Source organism: Apium graveolens, unplaced genomic scaffold (genome assembly GCF_009905375.1).
Source record: "Apium graveolens cultivar Ventura unplaced genomic scaffold, ASM990537v1 ctg4523, whole genome shotgun sequence".
Lineage (NCBI taxonomy): Eukaryota > Viridiplantae > Streptophyta > Magnoliopsida > Apiales > Apiaceae > Apium > Apium graveolens.
The window spans coordinates 71567-88609 of NW_027418581.1; the positions used below are offsets into that span (position 1 = coordinate 71567).

General features: G+C 32.6%; 1 protein-coding gene across 1 annotated transcript; it reads left to right on the plus strand.

The window, feature by feature from the left end:
* The first annotated feature begins 8295 nt into the window (after nt 1-8295).
* LOC141702020 (secreted RxLR effector protein 161-like) lies at nt 8296-8931 on the plus strand. Its single transcript, XM_074505729.1, has one exon. The coding sequence runs from the start codon at nt 8296-8298 to the stop codon at nt 8929-8931; it is 636 nt and encodes a 211-aa protein (XP_074361830.1).
* The last annotated feature ends 8112 nt before the right edge of the window (nt 8932-17043 follow it).

Consider the following 17043-nt stretch of genomic DNA (forward strand, 5'->3'; position numbering starts at 1 on the left):
ACACTTACCATATTAAGTAAAGAATTCATTTTAAAACTATAAAGTGTTAAAATTAGAAGGCCTAATAAAAATGAATTTATATTACAGTCTAACAATGGTAAGTGTTCATGTAGTTTTCATAGTCCATTGGTGTAGCACCTGCCTATACTTCAACAAATTTCTAAAACTTTATGTGAAATATATATATATATATACTTAGTCCTCTAAGATACAAAACTTGTCTGATTCCAAGCAATATCTAGTTTCCTACGTCCTAACTTATTTTTTAATAATCAAATTTACTTGTGAATTGGGAGAGAGAGAAATGAAGCTATAAAAAAGTAAAAAGTAAGTGATATGTACTAGTTAGGGAAGATATCACACTACACGAAACACACAATACAAGAAATATGGCTTTTTTGACCAGCTTATTTCGACCAACTCAAAATAATGACAAGAAATGACCGTGCAGAAATATCTGTCGGAATTTAAAACACAATAATGACCTACAGATAATGGCGATCAGTATATGTGTATTACCGACCACTTATTATGACCACGGTCAAAGGTTGTCAAATATTTTTTACTCTTGTTCGTGTGGTGTCTAGATCAAACAAAATTCTGATCAAGTAAATTGAATGTTGTTCGGTCGATAAATGTAAAAGTCAAACCTTGTTGAATAACCGTTAAACTGATCTACACATCAGCTAACTTCGACCAGTATACCAATCGGGTGTTGGTCGGTTTTTTTCGGGTGAAAAAGATGATCTCTAATTTTCTCTGCAGTTATCAGAAAATGAAGTGTTTATGTTTTTTGACCGATTATGGTTATATATACATGCATATGATCTATTTACTTATAGTTTATATCATCTTTTGATTTTGTTTCAAAATTTATAAGTTAATCTTGAGGTATATTGCATACACACATATATATATTGATGATGGTTATAAGTGTGTGTGTTCATGCGCGCATGTCTTTATGTATAAATATGGAGTATATATATGATCTAACATATTTTGTTTGTATTTTTTATAAATGTAGGCATGGATGCGAAAGATCGTTTCTACAGGGAAGTCGTCCGGTAACTCACCGAAGCGAAGGAAAACTTATCAAAGCTTGAACAAAAGATGTAGGAGAAGAAGATCGAAAATCAACTAATTTATGAGATGGACAAGTGTGGGATCAGGATGGAGGAATTTGAAGAGCAATTGAAGGTGATCGAGTATTTAAAGATGACTTACATCCATATTAGAGAATGTTGAATGTTGTTTTTTTTTCTTTTAATTATGTTAATTTATTCGGTGTAGGTATGAACTGCGATTTAATTTTTTTTGGAATGTAAATGATGAACAATGGATTTAATTATTGGTTTTTTATTTGAAATTTAAAAATTTTCCTGATAGCTTTAAAACTATCGGGCAAATTTTTAAGACATGATATAACCAATACCCACCAACTATTACGACTGATCTACTTAATCATGACCGATTGTGGCTTTTCTTGGGATTTATGCGAACAATGACTATATTCATCGTATATCGATCGAACTCATACAATACGGTCGATATCAGCCAGTCATTTCTATTTTTTAATCTAACTTATCATCTGACTCTATACCAACCACATTGGTCGGTAATTACACAGACAAATTTACTGACTGAGGCAACAGTCGGTAATATTTATCTATTGCAACCAACTTTAGGACCAAACATGATTGCAATTAGACATATTAAATTTTTCAACCAACCTATTTGATTGATTGGTGTGAGATATAATATTTTAATCACATAAAAGTTCGGAAACTGACCAATGGGGTTGCTTTGGAGGTTTTCCAATTATTTTTGCTTTTAGTACTTCTTGACGTCATTTTTTGTATAAGTTTAAGCTATTTACACACACAGACATATATATATATATTCCTCTATAGCTTGAGATATCTACACTCTTTCCCTTTTAATCTTCATCCAACTTTGTAGCTGTAGATATGGGCGTAGATGCAGGTGAACAATCAACCATACCAAACTTTTTCAACAAATCTTTGATATACTTAGTGTAGCTGATAAAGATTCCATCACTTCTTTGACTGACTTGAATTCCAAGAAAGTAACTCAATATCCCCACCATACTCATTTCATATTCACTCTACATAAGCTTAGAGAATCTTTGGCAAAACTTTTCATTTGTAGAACCAAAGATAATATCATCCACATAGATCTGAACTAGGATCATATCATCACCATACTTCTTGTAGAATAGAGTCTTGACAATAGTACCTCTAGTGAATCCATGCTTAATCAGAAATTCTGATAGTGTGGCATACCAAGCTCTAGGTACTTGTTTTAGTCCATAGAGAGCCTTGAGTAACTTGTATACAAGATTTGGAAATTCTAGATCTTCAAAGTCAGGTGGTTATTGCACATAAACCTCTTCTTCCAACTCACCATTAAGGAATGCACTCTTCACATCCATTTGATATACCTTGAAATTTGAATGTGCAGCAAATGCAAGAAAAATCCTTATTGCTCCAAGTCTTGCAACTGGAGCAAAAGTTTCATCATAATCAGTTCCTTCTTCTTGTGAGTAGCCTTTTGTAACCAACCTTGCTTTATTTCTGGTGACTGTTCCATTTTCATCCATTTTTTTCCTGAACACTCACTTTGTTCCAATTATACTTCTGTTCTTTGGTGCAGGAACCGGTTTCCAAACTTGGTTTCTCTCAAACTGATTTAGCTCTTCTTGCATAGCAGATATCCAATAAAGATCAAGAAGAGCTTCCTCAGTTTTCTTTGGCTCAACTTGTGAAAGAAAACATGCATGAAGGCATTCATTTGCAGTTGTAATTCTAGTCCTCACTCCAGCAGTTGGATCACAAATAATTGCTTTTTTAGTGTGACTTCTATCCCTCATTCTGGTATGAGTTTGTTGACTTAAGTTTTATGTGTTTTCTTCACCATTGACATGACTTTCAGAACCTTTGTCTCTTTCTCCCCCTGAGTTTGTGCTATCAAATTCAGGTCCATGAGCTTCCATTCTCATGATTCACTTGTTAGTTGACTTTCCATCTATTCTATGATGTGTGTTGACTTCAGCTTCAGAATCACTATCAATGTTGAGATTTTCAAACTTTAGGGCTTCTGCTTCATTTTCATCAAGGCATTCCAAGCCTGGGCACTTGTCATCATCAAAAGTAACATCTGTGCTTTCCATAATTTTCTTTTGTTCAAGCACATAAACCTTGTAGGCCGTTCTTTCCAATGAATATCCCAAAAAAAATTGCCTCAAAAATTTTAGAGTCAAATTTTTCCCACATATTCAGAGTTGTCCTTCAAAACATAGAACTTGCTTCTAAACACATGAAGATGCTTCACAGTAGGCTTCCTTTTAGACAAGATTGAGTAGGGTGGTTTTCCAAGATTCATGTTAATGAGATATATATTTTGAGTATAACAGGCAGTGTTCACAGTTTCTTCCCAAAAACTAGTTGGTAACTTTACATCTTGCAGCATTGTTCTAGCAGCCTCTACTAGTGTTATATTCTTTCTCTCAACTACCCCATTTTGTTGAGGTGTTCTAGCAGCTAAGAATTCTTGAATAATGCCTTTGTATTTGCAAAATTCAGTTAAGGTTGCATTCCTGAACTCTGTTCCATTATCACTCCTCAATCTTTTCACACAATTCCGATCTTCAATCTGCTTCTCAATCTTCTTGATGTGCTCAATTATGATGTGTGGATTTTTATCTTTAGAGTGCATAAATTCTACCCATGTATATCTTGAGTAGTCATCCACCATCACAAGTGCATATCTTTTTCTTGAAATTGACTGGAAATTAATTGGTCCCAATAAATTTATGTGAATAAGTTGCAAAGGTGCACTTATCGAATTCACAATTTTACTCTTGTGACTTGATCTTTTTATTTTACATTTTTGAGAAGCATCACAGACTTCAACTTGAGCAAATTTCAGATTAGGCATATCTCTTACTAACTCATTTTTAACTAGAGTATTGATTGCCTTGAAATTCAAGTGAGATAGCTTCTTATGCCATGACTTGCTTTGCTCTACAGATGCCTTGGTATAGAAGCAACAAATTCCATCCTCATTTGCTGAGTCCAACTCTGCAACAAATAAGCTTCCCTTCCTTATTCCTTTTAGAGCAACTTCACCAGTTTTCTTGCTGATAAAAGTGCATTCTTCTTTGTTAAATAAAACCTTAAAACCCTTGTCTGTAAATTGGCTGACACTGAGAAGATTTACTTCAAGACCAGCTACCAGTGCTACATCTTCAATGACAACATTTCCAGAAATCAATTTGCCATATATATCCCATTGTGAAACCTTTGATGTTGTCTCCAAAAGTCACTAATGGGCCAGCCTTCTCCTCAAACTGTGATAGCAGGGCCATATCACCTGTCATATGTCTTGAGTATCCACTATCTGTGATCCATATGACTTTTTTCTTTTTGCCCTGCGCACAATGAGTTTAAGTGGGTTTAGCAACCCAAGCAGTGTTGGGTACTTTCTTCTTGTTAACAGATTTGATAGAGGTAGAGTTTGATGATTCAGAAAGAATAGAGTTCATTGAATGATGTGCATTATCCTTTTTAGCTGAAGAATTAATATTGATTTCCTTAAGATCAACTGTTAGCTTGTGGCAACGTATCATTACTTTCATGTTGCAAGGTATGCAATCAAACTTATCACAGAATGAGTAGGGATTTTCAGTTTTTGCTTCATTGTACTTGCATGATCCCATTCCTAGCTTACTAACAACCTTTTTACAAAGGTGAGTTAGATAATTAACAGAGCCATATTTTTGACATTATTTTCTTGGAGCATCTGCAACATAAGCAAAGTTGTTGCTCTTGTTTATCCCAATATTTATTACCAACAAACATAAGGGGAGTTGAATGTAATTCTAGCTACTTTTTTAATTTTAAAAACTATTCTACTATGAATATATATCAGTGTTTGATTTAGCTAAAGTACGGAATGAGAGTATTGAAGAAATCAAACACAAATTTATTAAATACAAATATTTAAAAACTTTCTGGTGGATTGAATTTATCCAACAGAGATATATTAATATGAGAACTCTGTGATGCAATATCTTTGCACACAGCTGCTTACAAGTTGAACTTACAAGAACAGAGAAATTCTTTACAGATATAACTTTATCTATTTCTCTGGTAATTGCCTACTAACTTGGATACTATTCTACTTGCTACACTTGGTTTATATATCACCAAGTTACATGATTAAAAGACAAACAAATAAGATAAAATATTTCTAGTCTAATTTCATGGTTCTCTATTTCTCAATCCAGCATCTTTGAATATCTTCAGTTTGGCATGGAAATGGAAATGCTTCTTTGTTCCCTAAAACATGTAAATAGGCTGCCACATTCCATTTGCTTACAATCAACGCATATGACTGTCAAGTGACTATCAACTGCTCTTTTAAATTTGTTCATCTATTGGAACTCAGTTAGATCATCCGTTAAAACTCAGTGGGATCATCCATTGGGATTTTGTTGGATCATCCGTTGAGAGTCTAGTTGATCATCCGTTGAGAATTTAGTTGATCATCTGTTGAAGCCTTGTGGAACATCCTTTGAGACTATCTTTATAGCAGTTAACTCCATTTCATTTATACAAGATTATATGACATCTAATATTTACAATTAGCAAACCTATCTTTTATATCAATCTAGTATTCAACATGACTTAAAATATTCTACAACATCTAGTTCTTTAAGGCATTACAATATGCAGAAATGTGCTACTAAACTTTTTAATACATAAGCTACCCTTTCAACGGATATTGAAGTGATCATCCATTGAAAGCTATAAAGTTACTAGATAAAATCTACTAAGTGTTTTGTTTAACTTATCATCAAGTACACAATATATTCCTAACAATCTCCACAAATTTATGTCTACTGGAATTATAGCCATAAATTAAGAGAAACTTGATGATAACAAAACACCCTATGAATACAGACTGAATTATAGTAGATAAAATTTATAAGTGCTGCAAATTAATGACAAACATATAGAGGAAGGTTTATAGAGAGTCTCACAAGCCATTTTTAAGGTGCTACTCTAGACTGAGCAGATTTAGATTATTTCCTTGACTGTCTGAACTTCTTACCCAACTTCTCATTATTTTCTTCAATCTGGTGTTGAAATTGCTTGTAGAATTCAGATTTATCCTCATTTGTCTGATCCAGCTTTTCTTGCATCTCCATGAGAGTTTCATTGCTTGAAATCTTAAGCTGATCTTCCAATCTGAAGAAACTTGTGATGCATTTTTCATCTTTGAACTCTATTATCTAGTAAGGCCTCAAATGCACTCTTTATCTAGTGAATAGAATAGTTAATACTCTTGGGAGTGCATTTGGGTTTCTTTTGATGTTCATTATCTCCTCAATTTTATTTAGTACCATTTTCTTAGCAACAATGTTGAATCCAAAATTCTTCTTTATTGAGGAGAAAATTTTCACCAAAACAGATTAGCCTTCATTGAAAATTCTGTGAAGTGGCCAAGTCATCTCTTTTCCACCCTTGTACCTGAAGACTAATCTTTCTGGAAGATGTTTATAAGCATCAATAGCTCTACCTTCTTCTAGCTCATCCAGATAAAGATTTATGTCTGAGAATTCTTTGATGTAACAAATGAAGAGTTGATCTCCCTTATTGACAGTTGGTTTGGGTTTGACCAATGATTTGCATTGAAGTCTGACAGGCTTGACCTTTTTGATTGCTCTTTACTTTGTCTTCTTTGGCTTGGATATGATTGGAATGTTTAGATCAGGAAGAGGTAGGCTTTCTCAATCTATAAGTTTATCCTTGAGAATTATGGTTTCACCATGGAAATTCATGTCAGGATAAACCTTGAATTCATCTTATTCCATTATGGGCATGGCTATTTGACTTGAGGTAGTAGATTGGGTTGGCATATATTCATCCTCGTCTTCATTGAAATCCGACCTCCTCTTTGGTTTGAGCTTGTATCTTTGTTTCTTAGTCTGCTTTGATTCTACTTGCTTTTTTTTAGTCTGAGTCTTAGCTGTTATAGTGGGCATTACAGAATCTGTGGTTGCAGGCTTCTTAGCTTGGTTCTTGGCCTCTAAAGCAGCTTGCTTTTGTTATTGTTTGAGCCCCACCTTTTCTTTTTTCTTAGCCTCTGGAAACTGTGGATGTCGAACCACCACACAGATTCTGCGAGTCCTGCAACAGATATATTATCGAGTGCTACAACACCAGATACAGTTTCTGATAATGAGAGCAGCAGCACAAATTCTGAAGGTAGCAACGAACCCAAGAAGCTCAGACGGTTGAGAGATATCTACAACAACACAGAGGAGATAGAACCAGGGGATGAATTGTTCTTTGTTGGTGTTGAAGAGCCTGTCCACTATAAAGAAGCTGGAAAAAGCCAGGAGTGGGAGAAAGCGATGAAAATTGAAATGGAAGCAATATAAAGGAATAATACATGAGAGTTGACCACATGCCACTAAGTCATAAACCCATTAATATGAAGTGGGTTTTTGAACTCAAACGGGATTCAAATGGAGATATTATCAAATATAAGGCAAGAATAGTGGCGAAAGGATACGTCCAAATTCCTGGTGTGGACTTTTAGGAGAATTTTGCTCCTGTAACGCGTCTCGAAACCGTTCGTTTACTGCTTGCTTTGGCTACCAAAAACTTCTGGGAGGTGCACCACCTTGACGTGAAATCTGCGTTTTTAAACGGAGAAATTTTGGAGGAAGTTTATGTCTCTCAACCGGAGGGTTTCGTAAAGCCAGGAAAAGAGCAGCTAGTGTACAGATTAATTAAGGCATTGTACGGGATGCGTCAAGCCCCACGAGCATGGTACAAGAAGCTGAGTAAGACACTTGAAGGGCTTGGTTTTATCAGATGCCCGTACGAGCATGCGGTGTACACAAAAAGGGAGGGTGATGAAGTTCTGATAGTAGGAGTATATGTCGACGATCTCTTTGTCACAGGTACAAATATCACTGAAATCGAAAAATTCAAGAAGGAGATGAATGTGAAATTTGAGATGAGTGATTTAGGGAAGCTTTCATACTACTTGGGAATGGAGGTGAAACAAGGAAAGGGGTATATCGAACTCAAACAAGCTGCCTACACCAAGAAAGTGCTACAAAAGGTCAGGATGTTAGAATGTAATCCGGCAAAATACCCGATGGAGCCAAAAGAGCAACTCACAGCTGATATATAGGGCAAATTGGTTGATGCTACGCGTTATAAAAGCATTGTGGGAGGTCTGCGTTATCTTGTACACATGCGACCCGATATAGCTTATGTAGTGGGTATAGTTAGCCGCTTTATGGAAAAATCTACAGTAACACATCTTAATGCTATAAAACGGATTATGAGATATGTTAAAGGTACCCTGGAGTATGGTTTGGTGTATTCCAGTGTCAGCGAAAATAATATCTTAACTGGATACTTAGATAGTGACTTAGCTGGGCACGTTGAGGATATGAAGAGTACTAGTGGGGTGGTATTTTACTTGAACGAGAGCTTGATAACGTGGGTGTCACATAAGCAAAAGTGTGTGGCTTTATCGTCCTGTAAGGTGGAATTTATGGCTGCAACTGCGACTACATGCGAAGGAATCTGGTCGCACAAACTGTTAAGTCAGATAACAGGAAGTCAGGTGGGTCCCGTGATTTTATATCTGGATAATAGATCTGCTATCGACTTAACAAAAAATCTTGTTTTTCATGGGAGAAGCAAACATATAGATATTAGATACCACTTTATACGTGAATGTGTAGAGCGTGGGAAAATAGTCATCAAGCACGTGAGCACAGATATGGAGCGAGCTGATACCTTGACAAAGGCTCTGGTTACAGTGAAGTTCGAACGCATGCGCAGGCTACTGGGTGTTAAAGACTTGTGCACAGAAGTTTAGATTACGGGGAGATTGTTGGTTTTATTTAATCTAAACTTGTTTATATATATTTTATTTATGTTTTTATTATGTTTGAAAATAGCTGGTGGACGTGCATTGCAGGTGCAGTAGTAGTTTTGATTAAGTCTTTAGCTGTTAGAGTCTTTTTAGGATCATGGAGAAATAAATGGAGTAGTAGAGTACGTGTAGGAGTGTTTTCTATGTCTCAGCTACCACTATTTTTGGAAGCTTATTTATTCTGTTATGTATCTCATTTTATAAACATCAGACTTTCTACGTACTTTTCCTCTCTCTGTTAATATAAACACCTATATATATATAAGTTGATAGTTCAGTTTATTTCATCAAAATGTAGCTTAAATTGTTGCAAAACGTATCAATTTTCGAATGATATCCTACAAATATCACAATTTTATTGAAAATTTTGCAGATTGCACAGATTTTACAAGTCGAACGTTGCAAAATATATTATTCTACAAAACATGCTTACTTTGCACAAAATAAATGTTCATGTTCCAGAATATACATATTGTACTTTTAAATATATGAGATTTGCATGATTTTATTGAAGTAATGATATTTGTGAAACATGTTTTGCAAGATAACACGTTTTAGAAGATATTTTATTTACACAACATAGATGGACTTTATAAGGTGAACTCCATACAACTTTAATCTATAAGTGACTCATAATTTAACAATATTCAGTCACTAGTCAACTGTTTTTATATTTTAAAGCATTTCTAATCACATATTAAAAGATAGATGCACACATTATACTTTACTACCCAATAACTAGTACCATTTATGTTTGTTAAAATAATTATTATTTTATTATTTTTATTTTAAATATTATATATATTGTAGACACAGATGAAATATAATTATATGAATCCATTATATTAACGAAATTCAAGTAATTATATTGAATTTATTTTATTAAATAAAAAAATTCATAAAGAATCTCTCTTTTCTTCTTTTTTTTTAAAAAAATATTTTAAATATTCCCAATCTCATCGATTAATTTATAAAATTCATACAAGATTGTGTAATTATATCGATTAAATTTTGATCACTGAGAGGATAATAGTTTTAAAATTATCAAAGATTAATTTTTTAATTTCCAATCAAAAATCAACCAGAAATCGATTTATTTTATTTTTTATTATATATAATTACAAATTTTAATTACCAAAATTAAATCAAAGTTGCACGATTTTTTAAATTTTTTAATTTAAAAAATCATTGAACTTTAATTATAGAGTTTAGAGTAATTTTACAGTAGGAATTATAATAAAATCACACTTATCAAAAATTATTTTAAAGTAAAATTAAATTTAAAATTATTTTTTTCCAAATTTTAGTTGTTAAACTTTTTAGAATCCCATACAGTCTATCCAAGGTGAATTCCTTTTAATCTTGAGAGTTTCTTAATAAGATTGTCATACATTTCCATTTCTTTGGTAGAGATATGAGGAATTTGAGGTTTGAGTCCTTTGTTTAATAGACTCTTCCATGCAACTTAGCATTCAGCAGTTTTTGAAATCTACTGAAAATGTCAGTGAGTGGCTCACTTTCTTCACTATGAAAATGCTCATATTGCTGAATCAAGAGTTGCATTTTATTTTCCTTACTTGCTCAGTTCTATCACATATGACCTGAATAGTATCCCAGACCTCTTTAGCAGTTTTACAGTTTATGATCTTGTCAAACATGTTACCATCAACACCATTAAACAAAATATTCATGACCTTCTTATCCTTATGAACTTGTTTAATATCTAGATCAGACCATTCTGCTCTAGGCTTTTGGATGGATGGCTTATTTACTATAGCAGCTCTCATAGGGACATGTGGGCCTTTCTCAATGCCGTCCACATATTCTTAATCTTGAGAGAGTAGATGCAGGTGCATCTTCACCTTCTAATGGTGATAGGTGTCTTTGTCCACAAATGGAATTAACAAGTGCTGCAATTTTTTGACAAACACAAAGAGGAAGATTTGTAGAAAATCTCACAGGTCATTTTCAAGGTGCTCCTCTAGATTTAGCAAATTTAGCTTATTTCCTTGATTGTCTGAACTTCTTTCCCAATTTCACATTGTTTTCTTCAATCTGGTGTTGGAGTTGCCTGTAGAATTCAAATTCATCCTCATTTGACTGATCCAGCTTTTCTTGTATCTCCTTGAGAGTTTCATTGCTAAAAAGTTTTAGCTGATCTTCCAATTTAAAGAATCTTCTGATGTATTTTTCATCCTTGAACTCCATTATCCAATATGGCCTTAAATTCACCCTATCTCCAGTAAAAGGAATGGTTAATACTCTTGGTAGTGCATTTGGATTTCTTCTGTTGTTCATTATCTCCTCAATTGTGTTCAGTACCATTTTCTTGGCAACAATGTTGAATCCAAAATTCTTCTTTACTGAGGAAAAAATCTTCACCAAAACAGAATAACCTTCATTGAGAATTCTATGAAGTGGCCAAGTCATCTCTCTTCCACCCTTGTACTAAAGTCTAATCTTTCTGGAAGATGTTTGTAAGCATCAATAACTCTAACTTTTTCTAGCTCATCCAGATAAAGATTTATGTCTGAGAATTCTTTAATGTCACAAATGAAGAGTTGATCTCCCTTGTTGACAATGGGTTTGGGTTTGGTCACTGACTTGAATTGAAGTTTGACAGACTTGACCATCTTGACTGCTCTTTTCTTTGTCTTTCTTGGTTTGGCATAGATTGGAATGTTTAAATCAGGAAGAGGCACGCTGTCCCAATTATAAGGAAATCTGCGGAGAAAGGAAACACACAAAATCTATTAACAAAGTTGCATTATGGTGATGTACAGATGCTAGATGAATCGATTATTTTATTACAGTCCGTAATTGAAGATAAAAAGAATATTTCAGTACGCTTTGTGGTATATATTCAATATGCATATTCATTCCTATATTGGTTAATTGGTTATTTTTTGTTTTTAATATCATGGTCGTATCTATATAATCTGGCTTGTTACTTTTCATGTCATTTATATTAGTTGATTTTTACCTACTACTATTGAAGGAAATAATGGAAACTAAACATAGTCTCTAGTCGTTAGTCTACCTTTTGAAGAAATCTATCTATTTATAAAATTAGATGTTGAAGAAATCTATCAAATAGTTGAATTGGGGTTGCCGGAAAGTGCCCGGAATGCTGCTAGATTTTTTTTAAACCTGAAAATACAAACTTACGACGGTTGTTCATCACATATTCCGTCGTAAATAGGCCCTAATTCCTAAAATATGACGTTTTTTTCTGTCAGAAATTTCTAACTTACGACGCATTTTTCTGTCATAAAATTATGTTTTATCTTATTAAAAGTGGGTCCCGTAAAGTAATATCCGACGTTTTTTCCATCGTAAGTATATAACTTACGACGTTATTTTTCATCTTATTTTGGTATCTTACGACGATATATACCGTCATAAGTAGATTTATTATTTTATTGATTATGTGGGCCCCTACTTCCTAACTTTCGACACAATTTTATCTTCTCACAAAAAAACGAACTTACTACTCAACCAAAAATGACAATTTTTTTCCTTCGTAAATGGCTCAATTACGACAATTTCAGTTCAAAAAAACCGTCATAAATGGCCAGATTTGTTGTAGTGTATCAGGTACAAGCTTTTAGATATTCTTTAAAACATGGATATTGTGTCATTCTATTGTGTAAAATATGTACATCTTAAATTCCTTTGATGTGGTGTTACATAATACCAAGTTTTGTGGTTTTCATTTATAGACGCTAGCCACAGTTTAAGTTGGGATACATCAAATATAAAGATGATGGTTGATTTTTTAAATTATTATCAGAACTGAGATCCTTCCTACACAAGGCATAGGACATTGCATAGCTGCTACACATGTTTCGTCCCAAACGACGTACCGGCTTAAAATATTGGATTCTTAGTTTTCTTACAACTTGTATCATATGTCCTACGCTAGAGTGTACTGATAATTATAGATGTATTGGTTGAATGATAATTAGTTGAATGTATTTTCTAAATTGTGCAATGGACATATATTTAATGACTCCAAGGTTTTTAATTTTGTTAATGCATCAATTTTCTTGTAACAAAATGGATGTCTAATAATTCAATATACATCATTTTTACTGTGAAAAAGCTTATGTAAAAGGATAAAACATACATCACTTTTGTTGTGTTAAAAATGATTTCTAAAAGTACAATATACATTAGTTTCTCTGTGTTGAAGTTGAAGTCTAAAAATTGATAAACATCACTGTTTTGAAGGAAATATATGTCTAATGGGCTCAAAGACATGGGTGTATGACCAATGTCTACAATAGACATCACCGACATCAATATCTGTTGTAAAACAACATAGATATCATCGAAAATCGATGTTTATGGACATTTTTCTTGTAGTATATTGATTCATAGCAATTTTTATGGATCTTGTACATTATATCATCAAGGGGAGATGATGGGATGAGATTATCATTAAAGATACATCTTATAAAGCACATTCCTATGATGGGGTAAGTGGTGTAGGAAATGTAACAGGTACACATGGAATAGTGGACAATGTGCGAAGGAGAAAATCATGTTTAATTGCTACTTGAAATATTATGATCAAACAAGATTTCTTTCATGCTACTTTTATAGGCCAATTTTTTTATTTTTCTTTAACTCACCTACTAGCTCGATTTTACTTTTTTTTAGGGGAATTTGATTTTAGTTTAATGTTTTCTCAATGAATCAATGAAGTATTTCTAAAAAAATTACATGCAAGTTGTCAATGAAATGAAGGAATTAAGAATTCTAAGACTTTTGAATAAAGAACTTACATATCTTAAAACAATCCAAAAAAATTCAAAAAATAAAGTGACCACTTTTTATTTGGGGGATTGAAGTTGGTAAATATGCTCACTTTCATAATTTTATTCTTTTGATAACTTAATTAAATATTTACCTTTGATTTTTCAATAATGAAATTGTTGACTTTGTTTTATTATTGGTAATCTTGTAATTTAAATGTGAATTGGAGTTTACATTTTACATCATTTCTCTCTTGGAAAAAAAGACTTTTTGAGAAAAAAAAACTCGTACCTTCACCTATTAAATTAAATATTATTTACTTGAAAATAGTTAATTTTTTGAAACATGTAAATTTATGATGATATATAGAGGGTGTGCATATTGTGTATTGAGAGTGCTAAATTTGATCTTTAAGGAAGAAATAAAAATGATAAAATAAATGATAAATTTGCTTCACACATATCATTTTTTGGAATAACAATTCAATTAAAATAATAATTGAAAAAATATATTTAATATTATCAAGTATTATAAAATATTGTAGAATTATTATTAAAACTACAATGATATATGTTGAAAAAAAAGATAATGTATAAATTACTAAAATATATATTGATAACGGCTGCTAAACCCTAGAAAACTCCGCTCCTAGAAAACTCAGCCCCTAGAAAACTCCCCCTGTATTGTATCTATAAATCCCTTTTCACAAGCCCTCTCCCTATCAACATCTTCAATTACAAAAATCCCCAATTACAAAACACAAGCTCAGACATTTCACAACAGATCTGAAGATGTCTTCATTCAACACACCTATAGCTTCCCAACCCAACCACCCCCCACATTCTCAACCCAACCACCTCCCACAGTTTCCACCTAAGAAGGTCCCGCGTGTGCACAAGTTTAGGTCACTGGCCGATTTATATCAGGCCACAAAACAAGTTAATATACCAGTCGATTCTCGGCCCCATCTTCCCAACATCTCCGGCCCCCCAGTCCACCCAAAAGAGAAATATATAGAAGATCCCCTGAAGGCAACCAAAGTTGTTGTGGCTCCACATATTTATTATAATGAGCTCACATGTAAGATATGTGGATTTGGGGACAAAGAGGACCAAATATTGATATGTGATGATTGTGATAATGGGTTTCATATGAAGTGTCTGAGACCGGCTGTTCTTGAAATTCCCCCTGAAAACTGGTATTGTGATGGTTGCCGCAGTAAGCACCCAAAAGGTATCTGTCACTCTACTTCATTACATTTTATGTTTGTGCGCGTCCTAATAAAATTAATATCTAAGTTTTAGTCGCACTGATCTGAAATACAAGTTAGTAATAATTGTTGTGACCTAAGTGTTGATTTGAGATTACAATTGTTACAATTGTTAATAAAGACTGGTTGTAGAATTCTGATTTCAGACTAAAGGCACATGATAATAATAGTTTGAAATTTTAATATATCTAAATGTAAATAAATTTTAGCTAAAATTCATTATTATTATTATATTATTAAATTAAATATACAAATAAATGTAATTCACATAATTAAAATCTACACATTAAATGATAAATTGTATTTTCAGTTTCAATAATAAAGAGTTTCTACTAAAAAAAGGTAGAACTTTGTGTAACTTTAAAAATCAAAGTAAGGTAAATAGGAAAAATGTGGTCCTGAAATTTTTTTATTTAATTTTACAATTGGGAGTTCTTTTTAAATTTGATTTCATTATATTGCAGAATCAACGGGAGATGGATCTAATAAATCAAGGAAGATGTATTTTGGGATTATAACTAAATACATTTCACCCCAAGGTAAAATTTTATTATTTTTAAATTAAGTTATTGATCATTTTTGGAATTATGTATATATATATGTTGTTAATCTTTTTTTATTGTTTTTATAGTATATGAAGTGTTTTAATTTTAATTTTAATTTTGCTAATTTCCATATTATGTGACATAATTTTGCATTTTATCAATAACATATTGTTTTATTAGTACTAATCTTGTCAAAAGCAAAAATAGACCATAAATCCCCCTAACTTCTTTGTAGCAGGTAGGGGCCTATTTCTCAAAGTTGTGTACATCATTTAAACTAACTAAGTACACCTAAAGATGTGCTAATTTTTCACATATACATTAAAAAAATTGTTTATTTAAAAATGTAAATAATTGGCATTTATCTTACTTGAGCTTTATTTAAAATGTATTTAAAAATATAAACATGATTCATAATATTTTTTCTACTTATAGTTGTATTATAAATTACTTAGTTGTATTATGAATTATTGTCATGACCTCATATTTTTGAATCCATGCCACTAATATTTTAATATTTTGATAGCTATCTTATATATTGTTGATATTCTAGTTCCTCAAAAAAGGCATAAACCTTTGCCAAAAAAATCTACAAAATTTCTTCCCTACGTTCCAGCAAATGATGTTGAGAGTAGGAACAGACAAATGGATTCTCTACGTTTTGCTCTGCAGAGTAAGAACGTACATACTCACATGACATGGCTCCTAAATCTGCTAATCAATCCAAGTATGAGGCAGATGACATCCAGGTATATACATTTTAAATTTATACTTGGTAATTATATGAGCACAACTTGTTTCCTTTGTTAAGTAATGTTCTTTTCTTTTCGAATTTATCTTAATTGAATGCACATTGTATTTAATGTTATATTTCTTATATGGTTAGGAACTATCTACAGAAGATTACATAACAATAAAGAAATGTAAAGCAATGATGAAAGAAGGAAAATGTCCTCCTCTTAAAGTTGTTTTTGATGAAGTGGAAGGGTATAAAACATATTTCATAGATTAATTGGGTTTTGTTATTAATTATACAGATAGAATGTATATTAATTATGCATTTTTGCATTTCCAGGTACAAAGTTGAAGCAGATGGTCCAATCAAAGCCATGACTTTTCTTGCTGAGTATACAGGAGATGTAGATTTTGTCAGGAATCGGAGAGATGATGAGAATTTTGATAGCTTTATGACCCTCCTTACTTACAGAGACTCAGAAGAAGAAGATGGTCTCTTTATTTGCCCTGACAAGCGGGGAAATATAGCTTGCTTCATCAGTGGCATTAACAACCATTCTGGGTAAGTATTTATGTGGTTCATACCCTTTAATTCTATATTTTTCATTGTCTAGAAAATATGGATACCCATACCAAAATATTGACTAGTGCTGTAAAAATACAGGGAGGGAAGAAAGAAGAAAAACCTCAAATATGTGAGGTACAATGTTCGTGGTAAATGTCATGTTTATCTTATCGCTCTTC